Source organism: Hibiscus syriacus, unplaced genomic scaffold (assembly GCF_006381635.1).
Source record: "Hibiscus syriacus cultivar Baekdansim isolate YM2019G1 unplaced genomic scaffold, ASM638163v2 tig00110831_pilon, whole genome shotgun sequence".
Taxonomy (NCBI): domain Eukaryota; kingdom Viridiplantae; phylum Streptophyta; class Magnoliopsida; order Malvales; family Malvaceae; genus Hibiscus; species Hibiscus syriacus.
In genome coordinates, this window is record NW_024062882.1 from 5,084,795 (window position 1) to 5,104,800 (window position 20,006).

Sequence of the window (20,006 nt, forward strand, 5' to 3'; positions counted from 1 at the left end):
TTGTTCATACCGTATATTACTGTTTGTAAATACGTATTTTTTCAAATATTTATAATAAAGCATAATTTAATAGTATTTTATTATATTTTCTTATTATAAGTTCAAATGTTTTGTTATCTTACAAGAATATTGTTCCAAAAAGTCCATGTGACATCTCGGACTCGTATTCGGGTCGGATACGGGTTGGGGGTGTTACATGTTAAATTTTGGCAAATGGGTACCTGAAGCTCTCAAACTTTTTAAAAAAAAAACAATGTGGCCCTCCACCTTTTTTGCACCCAATGTGGCCCTTCAAGTAAAAAAAATTCAACGTGGTCATTTGACCAACGTTTTTCATTGTTGACCAATGGTTCCGTTATTTTATGCTGAAGTGACACGTTAAATAGGCGAACATCCTATTTTTTTCCTCTCAATCTGGCCCTCCAACTCAAGAAAATAACTCAATCTGACCCTTCTATTTTTTCTCTTATACTTTGGTCACTAAACTTTAAAAATTTTCAAATTTAATCACTCAACTTTTGAATTAATCATATTTTAATCATCATGATTTATTTTATTAATATTTATATATAATGTGAAATTTATTATTTTTATTTTATTAATATATGATTAAAATAATTTTAATTAAATTAAAATTTTAAAATTATATTAAAACAAAAAAAATTCCTAAAATTATAATTAAATTAAAAAATATTCCCTCTCCTTTATATATTTCCAAATCCCCACTCTCCTCCTTTATCCTCTCATTTCATTTTTTCTTCCTTATCCCCAATTTTTTTTTAATTTTTTTCCAAGTTCAATATGGGTTCACTAAATCTGGTAATGAAAGGAAAAAAGAAAAAAAGAAATCTTTGGTTGAAACGAAAAAATACCACATCATATATAAATGTCACACCATACATAAATATTAATAAAATAAAGCATGATGACTAAAACAAGAGCAATTCAAAAGTTGAGTGATTAAATTGAAAACTTTTAAAATTTAGTGACCAAAATAGAAGAGAAAATGACCTTATTGAGTTATTTTCTTGAGTTGGAAGGCCAAATTGAGAGAAAAATAGGATGTTTGTATGTTTAACGTGTCATGTTAGCACAAAATAACGGAGTCGTTAGTCAACGACAAAAAACGTTAGTCAAACGACCACATTGAGTTTTTTTTTACTTTGAGGGCCATATTGGGCGCAAAAAAAAGTGGACAGCCACATTGTTTTTTTTTTAAGTTCAAGGGAGACATGTACCCTTTTACCTTAAATTTTAATAGCATGTATTAAAATGAAACAAAAACTAAACATTAAGTTTGGTTTCGAAAAAAATTGAAAGTTTAAGTATTAAAACATATCAAAACTGATAATTTAAGTACTAAATACATAGTTTTCACTAATTGTTTTAAAAAAAAATCAAAAATATTTAAACCACCTAATTATGACTTAAATATTTTAGAAATTTTCAATATAAAGGCGACTAGAACGTCTCCTTTTTTTGTAATAAATGGAGACAAACTTTAAGCATAGTAAAAGGATTATAATATTCATTTTTATAACATATGGACTAAAGTTAAATAATCATTTTGTAAATCATTTTAATCATCTTTCACATTTCCCTTGTGGAAAACATCATCGATTCTCTTGCGCTCGCTTCCTCTTCAAAGAAAAAACTACAAATGGCTACTTTGGCGGCAGTTGCAGCTCGTAGAGCAGCCGCTCTAGCTCGGAAACCGGCTCCGCCTCGAGCCGCTTCTCTCATCCCTCGCCGTGGTCTTACCGGCGCAGCAGGTATTCTACTATTCTCCATTTACCCTTTTTATTTGCTATTTTAAATTTCATATTTTGTAATCGGATGTAATCTCGTTTTATCTTAGATCGTTGTTGAAATTTGAAACTAAAGGATCTTAGAAGTTTTCTGTTGCAGATCACCATGGACCTTTGAAGGTTAATTTTTAGCAAGATCCAATGAATCCAGCTAAATGGAAAGAACATGTCAGTTTGTTTACTTTAAATGCATTTTAAAATAACCTAGCTCAAAGGTTCTTTTTGATTTTCAGATTGGGGAATTGGATTTTTTTTTTTAATTTGGAGCTAAGATTTTGTTGAGTAGCTGTCTTATTCCTGCATACAATCTGATATCTTCCCCTTAATATTTTGTTATATAGAAACAATCGGTTAATATAAGGCTAAAAAAAAGCAGCCAACTCTTTAGACTAAACTGGGTAACGATTTAGGTTGAAAAAAATATTATGTTCTCCGTCACAAATCGTGTAAATTGAATAATTATTCTGGTTGCAACTTAAAAAGCTACTGTCAAGAAACTCACGTAAAATTGTAACCGAAATTGTTTTCAGATGTGTAACTTTTTATAGTAGCCATATAACATTTTAAGTTAAAATCCGCCGCAAATTAACCTTAGGTTAGGCCGTCATGCAACATAACTACCGTACTTCGTCGTTGTTTGTCTTTCTGAACCAGTGTACTGCATTTTGATGAGATAGCATATTTAGGGAAATCGAAACTGTATTGACAATTTTTTGTACGGTTGTATAGTTCGTTATAGTCTCTTTAACTGGATGGGGTCTTCTTTTCTTTAGTGGATACAAGTTCTTCACTAAAGGCGAGAAGGAAGAGGTACTTTCATATACTCTGAACTTTGCTTGTCATTAGATCGAATTTATTTCTCTTAATTTTAATTTTATATCAACATTAAGAAAAACAAATTTTATATAATTTGCATATGGAACAAGCTTTTACCATGTTATAGAATTTTGGTTAATGCATACTTTCTTGGTTTTATTTGTTTGTAAAATATGCAACTGCATGTTCAATAAAGCAATGAGCATATATGTGTGACTTCCCTAAAATACTTGCATCCAACATATAGTTGACAAACTGAACCATTCTATGACCTCAAAAAGTGTATTTGTTTATGCTTTATGAGTTTTTAAATTGTTTGACAAAATGAACCAAACAAAATCTTTACTCTTGCACTATGCTGAACCATTTTCAATAATCAGCGAGTGTCGTGGAGAGATATCGGCTCCCTCTTTTCATACCAACAAGCATCTAACAAGGAATTGAAAATGGGGTTGTTTGATCTTTTCTAAAAGCATGATGGAATGGCCAAGTATAAAATCAGATTCTACTTAACATGGACTTGGTTGTATTATTACCATTGTGTGCCGTTCATTATAACCATTTATGTTTTGTTGCAGAATGCTGTGGAAACGACACACTAAAGAGGTTGGGGCTTTTATTTTATTTTTATATTTTTTACGATATTTCGAGTTATAATGTGCGTCCGGAACGTTCATGCCCTTGGATGTTTTTGCTTCATTTTGTTGGCAAATTCTTCGGTTTTCCTGTTCACCGTTTCGTTTATGACGATGGAGTAAACTTGGAGATCAGTTCTACCTAGTTTGTTGTCATAGGATGTGACTGGTTATATATAAAGACTAAATTCGTCTGATGAGTTTGAAAATAACGAACTATGCGTTCGTGGAATTCAACAATCTTTCTGGCATTTCAAGCCATTTTGTTCATGTGATGAAGCTTGTGATGTTTATTGCATTGTTTTGTTTTTTTTATTAAGTACTTAAACTAGTCTCTTAAATTAGAGTTAATTATGTTTAAATGCATTCAAACTCGCGGTCTTTAGGAGACGATAATTATGCTAAGACTCAATTAATGCTTAAACCTATTAAACGATCTTAGTAGTAAAAGAAAATGATGTTTTTTCTAAAGATTTCCGATTCAAATAGTTATTTTTACGGGGTGTGTATGCGTTATCAATAGTTAATTACCTAATACTATCTTGTAATCACTCAGACTATTCTAAAGAAATAGAATGTCCAAAAAGTACCATAGAATAAAATTTTATCGTTGTAATCAATCAATTTTGAAAAATTAGTGTTTTAAAGTTTAAATTATTATCTTTTACATTATGTTCAAATCAAAATGATATTGCAATCTGCACATATGAACCGACTACGTCCAACTAACAAGAACATGATAATTTTGGTATAGATTGAAGCCGGTATCTACATTGTGCATTCTTCGATCGCTTCTAAATTCTACCATTTACATTGCTCCCTCTACAGTATATGCCTTATCAGAGAGTTCTATTCTACCATACATTTCAATAGTCTTCAGAGATTCGATTCTCAGACTATTCTTCATATGAAGACGGAAAAAGAGTACGGGAAATCTGTTACTCCGATGCTAGCGATTACGAATATCAACCATTTGATTAACAAATTTTCTATACTCCATCTTTTCCCTGTATACCAAGCAGAGTCTAAGAATCTAGACAACATACAGTGTTTTTTCAATCAGCCCCGGGCTCTCAGGATAATTCTAAAGGTCAAGAGTAATGTCTTCACTTTCATCTTCAACCTCAGATTCCGAATTATCTCGTCCTTCGAATGCAAATTTCATCTCTTGGTTAACTAATTCAACTAGGTCTGGCTTGTTAGCTGCTCTGTAAGCATCTATGACAGCCTTAAACAAGGATTCATTCGGCTCGATCTCTCCATACTTTAGTTGGCTGTATATTCTCTTCACACCTTCAAGCATGCCAGCTTTCCCATAACAACTCACAAGATTTATATAGGTAACAACGTCAGGCTCCAGGCTCTCATCCTTCATTTTCATGAATATGTTCAATGCCTTGTCAATCTGCCCCGATGACACATAAGCATAAATCATCGCATTGTACACGAAAGACTCGAGACATATTTCGGCTTTTATGATGGCATCACAAGATTCGAGTGCATAAGCATGTAAACCTACTAAAGAGAAAACAGTAATGATAATAGCTTGTCTTGCATAAGGTTTCCCTTCCAGGTATGACGACTCTAGCTGGGTTACAGCATCGATTGGAATCCCTCCCTTCTTCAGTGCAGTGACCAGTACGTTAAAGGTTCCGGTGTCGGGTAAAATCTTTCGGTTAACCATCTCATTCAACAATTCACCACACCCACGTAACTGACCATTCCGAACATAGCATGCAATTACCTTATTGTATGAAGAACAGTCCCTTAACAAACCAGATTCTTTCATCTCATCTGCAACATCAATAGCTTCATCAAGCATACCCATGCTTTTGTACAGATACATCATCGTTGCAAATGAAAACCCATCCGCGCCTCCATTTTCTTTCAAACTGTCGAAAACACATCTGGCTTCAGATACCATCCCGAGATCGGCATAAAGATTTAAAATACTATTTGATGCAACGTTGTCTGGACCACCATCCAGTTCCTTAATCTTTTCATACACACGCTGTGCACCTTCCAAACAACCGACCTTGGTATAAGCTTTAATCAGCGATGTTAGTACTATCTTGTTTGCTGGTATTCCAGATTCTTCCATCATGCGATAGTATCGAAGAGCTTCTTCAACACTACCGCTCTCAGCAAATCCATTGATTAAGGACCCAAAAACAACTTCATTGGACTTCACCCCTGCACTGATCATTTCTTCGTACATATCAATGGCATCAGAAAGCTTGCCAAGACGGGCATAGCAAGCAATAAGAGAGGAAAAGGTTTGACACTTCGGTTTTAATCCCGCTGCTCGCATTTCACTTAAAAGGTCTCTCGCATGATCGGCTAAATCACCTCCAGAAAACATTTGAATAAGGGAATTATAACTGCATTCGTCAGGCCAAATCCCGTGATTCCTCATGCTCTTGAAGAGAGAAAAAGCTTTATTGTAAAGTTCCGCTTTGCCATAGGCTTTGATCATGACATTATACTCAACAACACCTCTCTTCTGCCTCGGATAATCTCTTTTTTTATAAAATACAGCCTCAGCTTCAGCCAAAAGCCCCCTTTCCGCATAAGCATCTATAATTGCTGCACTTGTCTTGGATGAAAGTTCATAACCCAAAAGAAACTTTTCAAAAAGAGTCTTCGCCTGGTCAAGCAACCCTTCGGCAAAATACATTTTCATAAGAACAGGAAGAGATTGCTCATCGACGTGAATACCCGATTTCTCCATTTCTTCAATCACAGTCTCCACTTCTTGAACCATATTCCTCTTGCACAATATATGAAGAACAGCTCTGTGAGTTACAATATCGGGGAAAAGACCTACTTTTCTGATTTTCCTATAATATTCGAGGGCTGCGTCAATATTACCAGCACTGGCATATAAAGACAAGAAGATGTTATAAGTCTTCGTATCTGGAGCTATTCCCCTTTCTTCCATCTTAGTAAGCAAGGATTCTGCCTCCGAAAAGTGGCCATGACTTCCACAAGTAAAGATCATCGTGTTAAAGGTGATGGTATCCATCGCGACACTGGATTTCAACATTTCAGAGAACACATCAGCTGCATATTTGAGGTGACCAGCTTTTCCATACAAATCAATCAGAGTATTGTATGTTGACGTTAGCTGTGGCTTTCTCATAGAACTTTCTGTATCTGATGAACCTAAACTTTCCGAAACAGGAATCCTACCACCTGTCCTGAAAAGCTCAGTCGATAGAAAATGCTTAAAACTAATGGCTGAACCAGACCCATCGTCGAAATCAATCATCGAATCCAACTCCAGATCATTCAACTCCACCCTCCCAGTGCACCAGTCCTTATAAAACCTATCTGCTCTATCAAAATCCCCAGCATCCTTCAAAACCTTAACAACCGTATTCATCGTCACTTCGTCAGGGTAAAGTCCTCTAAGTCTCATATGCTTCATCCAAAGAAGTGCTTCTTTCACCATACCAGCCTTCCCATAAACATCAACAAGCATACCATAAGTATTGTTCGTCGGCAAGACACCATTTTTCGCCATTTCAATCCAACAAAGCCTCAACTCATCCCATTTTTGAGCCCTCCCCAGTGCTCGAAGCACGATATTATAATGAATTACATTCGGCTCATAGTCTTTCAACGATTTGAAAAACTCGTCTCGCAATTACTCTGTTCTTTGAGAATCACGGTCTGTTCTTTTGGATTCAAATTCTCACAAGCCGAAGAAAGGGTTTTCTCTAAATCATTTTCGGACTCCAAAAACCTAAGAATCGAAGGCAAAACACCTCCGTACCTATTCTTTTTAACACCACTTGAAGAACTTCTAGCAAGCGAAGACAGGGTTTTAGAGTTACACTGTAGCTTAAACTCTAGGAAAAGCCTGGATTCTATTGAATTCTGCTTCTGGGAATATAAGTTAACGCTTGTACTCAGGCCTTGTTCAAGGAAAAATGGGTTTTCAGAAAATCTCCGGTCGGTGTGATTAAACCCAGAAAAAGCTCTAGCTACGCAAGGAAAATGGAGGCGAGAAAACTTACTTGGCAAAACCAATATGTGAGGCGGGAAACTTTCACGGCTCAATTCTCCTGAACTGCAACTCTGAAGCATTGTATTGCTTTGGGGTTTTCCTTCTCTGTGATGATTTAGGGTTTGAGGCTTTTAGTGGTTTTGTAGGGTTTTGGACTTTAATAACAGATTATAAAAAGGAATAAATAGTGTAGGAATTAGGATGAATATACCTGATTCACCCAAAACAGGGGTTGTTGACTGCTCTTTCCACTTGTTTCTTCTGAAGCAAACAATATCTCCACTTTGTAACATCTATCAACTCTCATCTTCTCCAACGAAGTCCAATTTATAATAAGCATTTTATGATAGATACTCCTTAGATTTGGCAGTCTTATAAGAGTTAAGGATGTCATGCATGGAAATTTAAATGAAATAACATTCGATTAACTGAATTTTGGAGAAAATAATTGCATAGTACTGTTGTTCCCTTTTTCTTGGGTAGGGAATCAAATATTATATATTCCAGTGATGTACAATCAAATATCTTCAGTCGGTTAAGCTCATGAAGTCTCATCAACATACTCGACGGAAAAAGGTTCAATAGCTTAGGACAATCCATCAAGCTAAAGGAAGTTAATTTGAAAAAGGAATACTGAACAAGTTGGATGGGCCATAGCTTTTCCAAGTTGTGCATGAATGAAATAACCACTTCCTCTAGCACAGGAAATATCACCTACATGGGTGCATGAATAATTCATTTCAATGTATTACTTAATATATATTAACATAAAAGAGAAAAGAAAACATAACACAAAGAAATTCTGGTTAAGAAAATTGGATTTCTTATCATAAAATAAATTTAACTAAAAACTGAAGATTAATACATACCTTCTCATTGAAGAGATATTGTGACTGATCAAATGAGATGTTGCCACTGCTCTTTACAGCAATATTTGTACTATCACAATGCAGTGTCTTGAAAGCAGGACATGACCCTATCTACAGTTTTCTTAGAGAGGGAAATTCAATTGAAATATTAATTCCACGGCTAAATCTTTTTAGTTTGGGAAGTTGAAAGAGCTCCAACGAGTCAAGTTTTCTGATAATTCTGGTTCTTAGCACTGTTTATTTACATTTGTTCGGCCTTTCAAGAGTATTGGATTTGGAAGTTATTGTGATTTTTTCTGGTGATGTTGGCATTGGTGTTAGCTTGCAAAATATTTATGGTTTTCTTAAATTTAATATTCAATAATTTATGGGTTAACTACATAGATGGTAACTTGTTCTTTGTGTTTTGTCCACTTTTGGTCACTGATTTAAAAAAAATACGATCACTTTTGTTTTTATTTAATTAAGATATGGTTATTTTTTTATTTAATTAAGATGTGATCACCCCGAGTTAACTTTCGCAGTTAAATATTTTTGATATAATTACACATTTGATCCCTATTATTACATATTCTCTTAATTTAGTAATACTCTTAATAAATTAAAATAAATTTAATCCTTCATCGAATGATATCACATGTCATGCCACTAAGATTGTTCAAAAATACTCGACCCGATTGAGTTGACCCGTCGACTCGTTGACCCAATTAAATATTTATGGTTTTCTTAAATTTAATATTCAATAATTTTTGTGTTAACTACGTGGATGGAAATTTATTTTTGTGTTTTGTCTACTTTTGGTCATTGATTTTAAAAAAAACATAAGATATATTCATTTTTGTTTTGCTTTTATTTTATTTAATTAAGATATGGTCACTTTCTTTTTTATTTAATTAAGATATGGTCACCCTAAGTTAACTTCCGTTAATAGAAATTAAATATTTTGATATAATCATACCTTTGGTCCATGTTGTTATATATTTTTTCAATTTAGTGATACTTTTTAATAAATTAAAATAAATTTAATCCTTCAATCGAGTGATAACACATGTCATGCCACTAAGATTGTTCAAAAATTTGACCAGATTGAGCTAACCTGTCGACTCGCTGACCCAATTAAAAAATATATTGTATTTATAATAAAAATACATGATTTTTCGGGTCGGGTACCCGACCAAATTTCTGGGTCGAACATAGGTCACAAAATGTTGGTTAATCGGTTACCCTTCGACCCGATACCCGATTTATTATAATTTTTTTATTTTTATTTTTATTTTATATTAAACTTTTTATTCATAATCCTCAAATTATTTCACTCTAATATTATAAAATCTAATTTCTTAAATTTTGACACCAAAACGTTCTAAATTCTTAATTTCTTAAATTGTTTCACATTAACGTTCTAAATTATTTTTTAAAAATATTTATTTTAACTTCAAAACATTTAAAATTTAGTTTTATTTAATTATTTTAAATTTTAATAAATTTTATTTCAATTATTTAATTTGATTTTTTTTAAATTTATATGTGGATTATATATATTATAGACTTTTAAATTTTAGAATTTTTTTTACATAACTTATTTTTAAAAAATAATATAATTTAAAGAAAAAATAAAAAAAATTATGAATCGGGTACCTGTGACCCAAATTATATATAATATAATTTTCTATATAGTAACTTAAAATATTTTTATATTAACTTATTAAATATATTGTACTATTAACTTAATTTAAAAATATTTTATTTTCATTTTCATTTAAAAATATATAGTTTACTTTAATTTATTAAAAGTATGACTAAATTGAGAGAATATGTAAAAAAAAAAAATAGGAATCAAATGTGTAAATATATCAAAATATTTAACTGTTGTTAATGGAAGTTAGCTCGGGGTGACCAAATCTTGTTTAAATAAAAACGTAAGTAGTCATATCTTATGTATTTTGAAATCACTGACCAAAAGTGAATAATACTCAAAGATAAATGATCAACCGTGTAGTTAACCCATGATTTATTAGTAATAAATTGATTTCATCATAGATAAAATTTAGAAGTTTATTAAACTGTTTTGTTTTAAATTTATATTACTAATATATTTATTCAAATTCTCTTTTGTAATCGTTTGAGAATTAAATTTGTATTATTAATTTTATTTTGTCATTCATGTTATTTCTTTTGTTTATAGTAAAACATATTGAATAATTTGCATTTTACTTTCTTGAAACATTTAATCAATTCTATAATGTTTTACAAATTAATTTTCACATGTTTTTTTATTTTTAATTATTTTTATATCATGTTAATATTGGATGAATAAAATAATAAAACAAGTTTTAAAGATAATTTATATGTGTAAACTCGTAAAAATTGTAACACCCTAAAAATTTTGATATATCAAAAAATATTGAATTGATTATTTATATGCTTCTGTTGGAGAGGGAGGGAAATGTATTGTTCATATTTATTTATAAAATAATATTTTAATCATTTAATAATCAACGTGTAAATATTTAAAACCTCTAAAATTAACAACTATTTTTTTAATGAATAAAATCATTTAGTTCATGCTTTATATGCAATTTAAGCATGTCTTGATGATAAAAAGTTGCCATTGTGCTTCTAGCATCATGTTTCTTCTGTTATAATTTTGAAATGGTTTGGCTGAATTTAGAAAAGTATTTATGGGCTAATGAATTTAATATCAATTACATCTAAATAAAATGTATCAGTGACACGTCAAATAAAATAAAATCAATGGGAAAATTATTTTTTAGTACCTAATCTATCACTTTTATTTTGTTTTAATACCTAAACTTTCAGTTTTTTCAAAACCATACCTATTTTTTTTTGTTTCATTTTAGTAGCCGACATTAACTTTTTATTTCATTTTAGTACCCGCTGTTAACTTTTTGTTCCATTTTAGTACCTAAATTTTAACACAAGGTACTAAAACGAAACAAGAAGTAAACAATAGGTATGATTTTAAGAAGAATGAAAGTTTAGATACTAAAATGGAACATAAGTGATAGTTTAGGTACTAAATATGTGCTTTACCCTAAAATCAAATACGCGACATTAAAAATTATCAGCTTACAAACTAAACAGCATGGATAAGTCATATAATTTAATATTTTGCTCTAAGTTGTATAAATTGATAATGAATACACTGTACCCAGTGATATGCAAATACAACAAATGTATAACCCAAATCAAAATTATTAGGACTATGTTAAAAGAAATCAAAATTATTAGGGCTATGTTAAAAATCAAAATTATTAGGATGCCCTTACAAAAATCATTTTGAGTTTGCGCAAAATGACACTATGGTTAGCTAAGCCACCTATGGGGTAAGTGGAAATAAAAATAAAATAATTGCACTGACCATATTTCAATACACCTCTCCGTCGTCTCATAGAGCTGACATCATGGTTCGTCTTGCAGCCTCACGCTTCATCTCTGCAGCTTTACCACTGCCTCGGAAATACATGAATACTTGCTGCAAATTCAAACCAGAAGATCAATGAGGGCTTAGATGAAACCAAATTCAAAAAATAAATAAAAATAGGTCACTAAACTTTCAACTTGATTTCAATCAAGTAACCGGCCATTAATTGTTTACAGAATTGTTGACATAGTGGTTAAGTAAATTTTTATAACAACGTATAAGGTCATTATTACTTATTTGTTCATAATTTATTAATCAAATACGTAAATAATGAGAACCAAATATGTTATTATATAAATTTGTTTAACTACGGCTTGATTGAAATTAAATTGAAAGTCAAGTAGTCAAAATAAAATAATACTGATATTTTAGTGACCATAGGGTAATTTACCCAAATTATATTTGTATCTATATTTGAGACGGGTACTAATTGAAATGAAAAGCTGGTAATAAAAGTGAAAGGTATCATAAAAAGAGGGATCAGGGGACCTGAAAAACCCAGATGCTCACAAGTGATTCACAGAGAAATAATCCAAAACCCACGAAGTATATTATCTGCAAGTTGAAACCAAGCCTGGCTAGTGTCGAAGCATTCTCAAATACCCAAAGGCAATAACGTTATTGAAACTCGACCATGGCATGCATTATTTAGCTAAAGAACCCATGAACTTACCCCCAATGCATGATTGTGTGTAAAAAGATCCAATGCAGCCAAAATACCTCTGCACAAAGAATTTCACCATTAAGACCTCAGCTATAGAGTATCCTAGAGGAACGGAATAACAAGATTAAAGATGTTTCCTAACATGAGTGTTAATGGAATCAAGAGAAGAAGAAACAAAAGCAAAACTCACGTTATGGACCCTTCCCTGAAAAAGAATTCAGGAGCAATTGCAGCAAGAACGCAAAATAGCATATGGAGCTGCAAAGAGGAGGAGGAGAGTCTTAAATGAGGAGTTTTGCAACATATATTGGATGAATATTCAACAATTAAAATGAGAAAGCAATGAGCTTACAGAGTAACCCAGGAAAAACGATCCAAACCACAACGCACTGTCAGTCCTGTAAAAGGAATACGGACATTACATCTAAGTGAATGATTACAGGCGGCATTTATAAATTATTCTCATAGTTATCTTTCAACTTGCAGTTACAAGAATTCTCATAGGGTATTGTTGATTGGAGAAATGGAGTTGCGGTGATGTTTAGCGGTTTATTATTTTTGGTTTGGATGGAGAATTACAAATAGTGGTTTTTTGAAGGAGGTAGAGAGTATATGATCCGAATAAGATGATGAACCGTGAAAGAGGCAGGGAGAGAGAGAGAGAGAGAGAGAGTCCCCTTTTTCAATTTTACATGATGATTGTGATGATTGATATTTGTACGTCGGTATGGTGTGTTAATAGATTTAGCTGATGATAAGATTGATAGGTGTCAAATTAAGGGATTATAGTTGTCCGGACAATATGAAACTCTAAAGGCCTTGCGGAAGAGGTAGAACAGATATCTTAGTATTGTGAGAAATGGATCCAAATCTCCAATTTGCTCACAACACTAGGAGTCAAAGAAAGAACAATTTTAATAACTATTGATAATTGGATACATACAACTGTAGTAAGCAAAAAACCAAAATGAGTAACAATCTAAAAGTAGTACCTTGCAGCCTTATAAAGAGGACTATACCACAAGTAAAAGCCTCCAGGGATGCCGGTTAAGGTATATATGACGGAAAGAAGCCAAATTATTAAACCTAGGACAAAATATAATAAAATTTTAAACTGATAAAAGATGCCAAAATGGCAATTAAATACTAATGATTAAGGGCTATGCTTAGTAATTTTCAAAACTCACCATATCCCTTGATCCACGCTACAGTAGCAGCTGCTATATTGTACAGAAGGCAGATAACCAAGCCTGTCATGTCCGTATTACAAATCGGCAATTCAAACATTTTTTTTCAAGAAATGAACATTTCATGCTAATTGTCTTGATCATGAGACGTCGTTGAGAAATAAGAACCCGTAATATCAAAATATTTCCAGTGATAATTTCTAAAATAGAATTAGTCAATCATTCACTTTAGCATCTTATTAAACAAAAACGGTAATATTGTTGGTCAAGAATTTTTATTTTAGGCTCCGTTTTTTTTCTCTAAATTCTAATAAACAATTTAACCTACTGATTCTAACAACTAATAGTAATATTGATTGAAACCTCTAATTTCTTTTAAAAGAAAAACCCTGAACTTTAACTCACCTATCAAAGTTGCGAAAGCAACATATATGGTTGGTTGTAGGTGGGTTGGTATTTCATTTGCGATGTCATTATGGATAATGGGACAAAATGCTGGCCAATTTTTCACCTCTATCACTATTCCAGCTGCCAAGACAAAGGCAAAGCATATATGTGACTAAAATTGGTAATGCACAAAATCGTCAAGCGTTAAAAAAAAACCAACCTCGTTCTATTGCTTCCTCCCTCCTTTTCAACTCCTGCATGATACAAAGATAACACTCATTTAGTATGAAAACAAATTATTCTGAAAACAACAAGAGTTGCAAAACCACCCTCAAACAACACTACTTTCATATGAAATTCAAATTTACATTTAGGATCAAGTCTTTGCATAATTTAGTATTTTCACAATGAAAAGGGAAACAACTGATAAGTCAAGAACATAAGATATTATACAGGCATTCAGACAGAAAGATTGGAATTAAACTAAAATATGATTCAGAAATTGAGATTCAAAAACACAAAAACTATGGCTTTTTGAGCCAAGTTAGCATTATTTGTAAGTACTTCACAAATTCCTTAAAAAAAAAGTAAGTACTTCACAAATGCGTATAACCGTAGCTGCATTATGAAAGGAGTAACATATTAATGTTGATACCAAATGCCACAAATAATTATTCGGAAGCACCAGATTTAGATTTCATCAGCTAGCCTTGCTCAATTTCAAGCAGACAACAGAAATTACCTGCTCTCGCCTTTTCAGTTCAGCCTCTTTTTCTTTAAGCTCTTTCTCCTTTGCTTTGACATCCTAAAGTTTATAAGACGGAAAATATCAAAAGAAGGCTTTAGAAACATGATATTAACCCATCAAATATCTGGAAAGTTTTAGGATACCTTGGTAGAATGAGTATCAAGAGGAATATCTATCGTTGCACCACTCTCATATGATTCAGGAGGAAGGGGTGAAGGCCTTGACTAATATTTGGTATTATAATTAAAGAAACACAATCAATATCGTAAGCCCTTACAGAGGATTAATAAGCATGCATACGCAAGCACAACACATAAACATGACACAAAATGCAAAACAGGAAAATAAACCATTCACATCAGAAACAGTTACATTGTTTACAAGCATTCCATCCATAAAAGTTCCACAAAGCAATCGAGGGTAAGCTAATGAGAAAATGCGTCCCGATAAGAATTGGGGATAAAATGAAAACAATGCAGAAAACTGAACCTACAATCAGGATATACATGACTTTCAAGCCATGTCTCCTGTCTTAGGGAGAAAGCAAGCTTATCCATCCATAATTGCTCCCCTAGAGGTTAGTGTGCATTCTTTCTCGGTCTGGGTAATTTTTCCTTTTACGTGGCACCTTTCTTGGATCTATCTTATTTTACATCATAAGTGAGATACCGAGAAGTGGGAAAGAAAGGAATTTATTGAAATCCAGCAAGATAAAAAGCAGTTGCTTGGAAGTGCTATGAATTCATCCATGAAAAGGATTCTGGTACACTATAGAGACCATTAAAAAGTAAGGCATTTCCATGTTCACGTTCGTTAGCATAAAACTTTTCTGGAACCTTCAGCATAATGACAATCAGTCATCAGTTTGATAGCACTCTAACTGCTTAAATTCCAGTGCCACTACCAATCATTAGAGCCAAAGTCAAAGCATGACCATCATGAGAAAAAATCAATGATTGACATTAGCTAGTCGTTGCAACAAACACATACACAAAAGTCCAACGTTAACCACTCTCTATATGCCACCATTGTTTGATGTTCTCGACAATTGAAAATCCAGTAAGAAACATTATACAGGTATAGGAAACAAGACAACAATAAGGGAAAAACTCACTGTAGAAAATAAGGAACCTCTGCTGCCGCCACTGCCTGATCCTTTCTTAACTGATGGATCCTGAAATAAATAAAATGGGAACAGACATGTCGTTTATAAGCAAAATTGATAATAAGGAACATAAATCTTCATCTTGTATTTATTAAATCACTAGTTGTAATTTTTAACGATATACAGTGACAGAATTTCCATTAGGTGTAACATAACGAGAAACAAGCAAACAACAGTCACCAAATAAATGTCATATACCATGAATATCATCTTTATGTAACAGAAACAAATTAATTTATCTTGTCCTTCTAAGACAAAGTCAACATGCCATTGCCACACCACATCATATTGTCTACGTTTGAAAAGTAAATCTTTCAAAAATGACATTATTAGTTTCTTCCAAATCGTTGCTTCTATGCTCAATGAAGGAGAAGAAGAGCTACATTATTGAAAACAAGAAATTCTATCTCGAAATCGATTAATTCTAACGTAAATAATTCCAACTGCCACCTGAAATGAAACCGATCAAGATATTAGTCAAATGAGTCACCAAAATCAAACAAAACCTTTCAGAAATGACATTATAAGTTTCTTCCAAGTCGTTCCTTCTATGTTCAATGAAGGAGAAGAAGAGCTACATTATTGAAAACAACAAATCCTATCTCGAAATAGATTAATTCTAACGTAAATAATTCCAACTGGCAGCTGAAATGAAACAGATCAAGATACTTAATCAATGAGTCACCTAAATCAGACAAAACCTGACGATCAAATCTGAAGAAAAAAGGATGGAAAGTCTGATAGGAGGAGGAAATGAACTTACGGCGAAAGGATTGACCTCTTCCTCGGCAAAAGGGTTGGTATCGACGTGACTCATTGAATGACGAAAAAGGAACTTCCAAACACTAGAAGAATGCGAAATGGAGACGCTGAGGAAGAGAAGATTTGGTGAAAAAAATTTGTGTTGACGGAAAAAAAAAAGGAAAGAAAAGATGGAATTGGAGAAAATAGAGAGAGAATAGCAACGGGTGGATGTAGTTGATTTCTGGTATGAATGGTGTTTGTTTGTTTGGCTGTAGAGAAAATGTAGAGGGAGAGGCAAATAGAAGATCACTATTCAGCAATTAAGAAATGTTGGTGTGACACGTTAAAGTCTTCTTAAAAATGAGTTTTATTTCTTAATCATTGACAACGTACATACATATTGTACACGTAGCTGCTAGAACATCAAACCTCTAGAGAGAACAACACTCATTTTGACTAATGAGACCATTAGATGGATTCTCAATCCCAATAGTTGAAAGGATATATTTGGTCAGAAAATTAATATAGTTTGATTTCAGGTTGATCTGATAATTAATAGTAATGAATCAAAAAGTTTTAACAATTTAATTTTGATTACGATTTGAGGAGATCAGAAGGTTATCTAATTGGTTTTAATCAAAGAAAAAAGAAAAGAAAAGAGAAATTATGTGATATTTTCCATGAGAAAAACCATCTAGCAATGACTGAAGTGACGATGGAATAAGACGACGAGCTAATAGAAACTAAATATTAAAATTAAAATTTTGTCATTGCTAACTATAAGATCCTCTTAAAACCAAAATATGTTAATCTTTTGATTAGACGAAACTTTCAGAATTGGCCGATAACCCCTTTATTCATAAAAAATTGTGCTTTTACGTTCACTGTCAATTTAGAACGTTATGGATTTTTTTGGGGAAAAAGTTTTAACGTGATATGTCAATATTTTTAGGCTTAATACTAAAATAAGTGCTCAAACTATAATTCTTTTCTTAAATATGTGCTTAAATTATTTTTTGATTAATCCCGGTGCCTAATATTACAAAAGTTACCCATTTAGTTGTTTGGACTGTCAACGGTGTTAATTCCTCCGTTAAGTAACACTTGTCACAGCTTGGTAATTTTAAAATTTTTATTTTAAAATAATATATATATATATATATATTATATATATATATATATATATATATTATATATATATATATATATATATAATTATATTATATATATAATATATATATATATAAAAAACACACAATTTGAAATAAACCCAAAACTTACCTGAAATAAACCCAAAACTTACCTTTATTTCAAACCCTAAACACACACCGACTGCCACCTTTTGCCATCAACGAAACTCCACCCGACCTCCCCTCCATCTAGTGACCAAAACCCCCATGAAATCGTGACTGATCGACAACGAATCAACTTTTTATACCCCACGAACCCTATTATAAAAACCGCGATCACACGCTATTTCGACAGCCAATCAACGAAAACTACGACGACGTATGAGTAGGAGGATGGTAGGGATTATGACAGTGTCGATGCCGGTGGTCGTGGCCATAAAGGGGGACGACAGTAGATTAAGGTTAGGATTTAAGATTTTAGGGTTGTTTCATAATATAAGAAAATTTAGTGTTTTTTAGGCTTAGATGTATCTTTGGCCCATTAAGTTTAAAAAAAAAACAATGTGGTCCCTATCAAAAAAGGAACCCAATGTGGCCCTTTGACTAATGTTTCCGTCATTGAACAAAATTCTGTTAATTCCTGCTGTTATAAATTGGGTAAATTATACCATTCATCACTCAACTATTTTATTCTCTTCTATTTTGGTCACTAAACTCTAAAAAATTTTAATTTCAGAAATTCTAAAGACTCAGGGACTAAGTCTGTCGTTAAACCATTTTACCCCATTTCTCTAGCTTACCTCCCCTCCTCACCACGACACATGTGAACTTCAAATATGTCTGGTAAGTTTTTGCAGATCCCAAAAACCAAACATTCCCCTATTCGCTTACTGTTTCCTTCTTCGGGATAGGAAGTGAAACCCGACTGATAACCGGGTCATCGAGGATCGACAAGATCAAGTGTTGGAGCTCGACTTTGACGGACGAGATATTGTAATTGTTTTGATTCGAGATGTCGCGGTAAACGTGGAAATTCTCCGGCGTTGTCTCCTCTGGTTCGCCTGAGACCGCTTTATAGCCGCCATGAACGAGTTGGAAACGGGCGGGTTGTTGCTGTGTTGACCCGAGGGGACCCGGTCGAGTGACACGCTTATGCATAGCTCCAACGCTTTGAATTGGTGCCGGGGAGGGTAGGCTACGGTGCGAGCGCGGGTACATGCATCGCGTAAGGCGGAGGACGAACGGTTGTAAAACGACGTCGTTTGGGCGTGTCCTCTCCGTCGAGCGACATCGGAAGAAAACAAGATTCCGGCAGTTTTGTCATGTCCAGGAGCACCAAGGAAACATCGGAAAACATATGTGCCGTGGTGCGGAGGAGAGCGAAGAAGCTAGAGAAATGGAGGTAAAATGGTTTAACTGTAGACTTAGTCCCTGAGTTTCTAGGATTTCTGAAATTGAAAACTTTTAGAGTTTAATGATCAAAATAGAAGAGAAGAAAATACTTGAGTCATGAATGGTGTAATTTACCCAATTTATAACAGCAGGAATTAATGGAATTTGGTCAATGACGGAAAACGTTGGTTAAAGGGTCACATTGGGTTCTTTTTTCGAGTTGAAGGTTCACATTAATCAAAAAAAAAACGATAGGGGTCACATTAGTTTTTTTAGAAACTTAAGGGGCCAAAGATACATTTAAACCTATTTTTTATAAATATCATAATATTTTTAATATTTGATTTAAAAAATAAATTTCAAAATCACCAGGTTGTGACATGTGTCACTTAACGAGAGAAACTGACGTCGTTGATGGTCCGAACACCTAAATGGGTAATGTTTGTGACGTTAGGCACCTTGATGAATCAAAAAAAAGGTTAGACATCTATTTAGAAAAAAAAGGTATAATTTAGATACTTATTTTGGTATAAACCTATTTTCTAAATGAAAGTTAACGACATTGATCATAATGAAATAAAATTAAAGATTGTGGGTTAAATTTTATAATATTAAAATAAAATTAATATAATGCGTAAAGATTACAAACTAAATATTTTAAAATTAGGACTGAATTGATATAATATGTAATCTTTTTATACCGAAGTTAACAACAGATGAATAAAAAACAAATTTATTAGTTGGATGATCGGTTTGTAACGTCGTAGAATTGAGTGATCAAAATGAAACATACTCGTAGTTAAAATTACAACTACCAGTCCACGTGAATTAAAACCGACTTTAAAATTTAGATTAAACCAGTAAGAACGCACACAAAAGAAAGCCCAAATCCCTAAATTTAGTGTCAATGAAATTCGAAGATCCTCCATCAGCTCAATGGCGAATCCGGAAGAATTAGATGAATCGAAATCAAAGATGAATAAGCAACGGAGAAGAAATCATGG

At 32.8% G+C, this 20,006-nt stretch overlaps 2 protein-coding genes and 1 long non-coding RNA gene across 3 annotated transcripts; 1 reads left to right on the plus strand and 2 right to left on the minus strand.

Annotated features, from left to right (window-relative positions):
* Window positions 1-1,594: 1,594 nt before the first annotated feature.
* LOC120142727 lies at window positions 1,595-3,402 on the plus strand. Its single transcript, XR_005517878.1, has 4 exons — window positions 1,595-1,772; window positions 1,909-1,976; window positions 2,538-2,618; window positions 3,203-3,402. It is a non-coding gene; the product is annotated as an uncharacterized LOC120142727 (long non-coding RNA).
* Window positions 3,403-4,251: 849 nt separating this feature from the next.
* On the minus strand, window positions 4,252-7,370 carry LOC120142925 (pentatricopeptide repeat-containing protein At1g73710-like). Its single transcript, XM_039157388.1, is given in 2 exon segments — window positions 4,252-6,901; window positions 6,904-7,370. Coding segments are annotated over 2 exon segments (3,006 nt in total). The 5' UTR covers window positions 7,352-7,370; the 3' UTR covers window positions 4,252-4,343.
* Window positions 7,371-12,237: 4,867 nt separating this feature from the next.
* Window positions 12,238-15,600, minus strand: LOC120142876 (secretory carrier-associated membrane protein 1-like). The gene is made up of 12 exons (XM_039157354.1): window positions 15,562-15,600; window positions 15,339-15,407; window positions 14,929-15,060; window positions 14,715-14,795; window positions 14,566-14,628; window positions 14,044-14,077; window positions 13,842-13,964; window positions 13,437-13,499; window positions 13,242-13,335; window positions 12,602-12,647; window positions 12,440-12,507; window positions 12,238-12,307 (listed from the first exon to the last, which is right to left on the minus strand). Exons 1-12 carry the CDS (start codon window positions 15,598-15,600, stop codon window positions 12,238-12,240), a joined length of 882 nt encoding a protein of 293 aa, XP_039013285.1.
* Window positions 15,601-20,006: the final 4,406 nt, after the last annotated feature.

Coding starts and splice junctions, on each gene's coding strand:
- LOC120142876 (XM_039157354.1), bottom strand. CDS start 15,600: ATGGTGGCATATAGAGAGTGGTTAACGTTGGACTTTTGT. Junction 12,648..13,241: donor CCTCTTTATAAGGCTGCAAG/GTACTACTTTTA, acceptor TTCCTTTTACAG/GACTGACAGTGCGTTGTGGT. Junction 12,508..12,601: donor CGTTTTTCCTGGGTTACTCT/GTAAGCTCATTG, acceptor TCCTCTTTGCAG/CTCCATATGCTATTTTGCGT.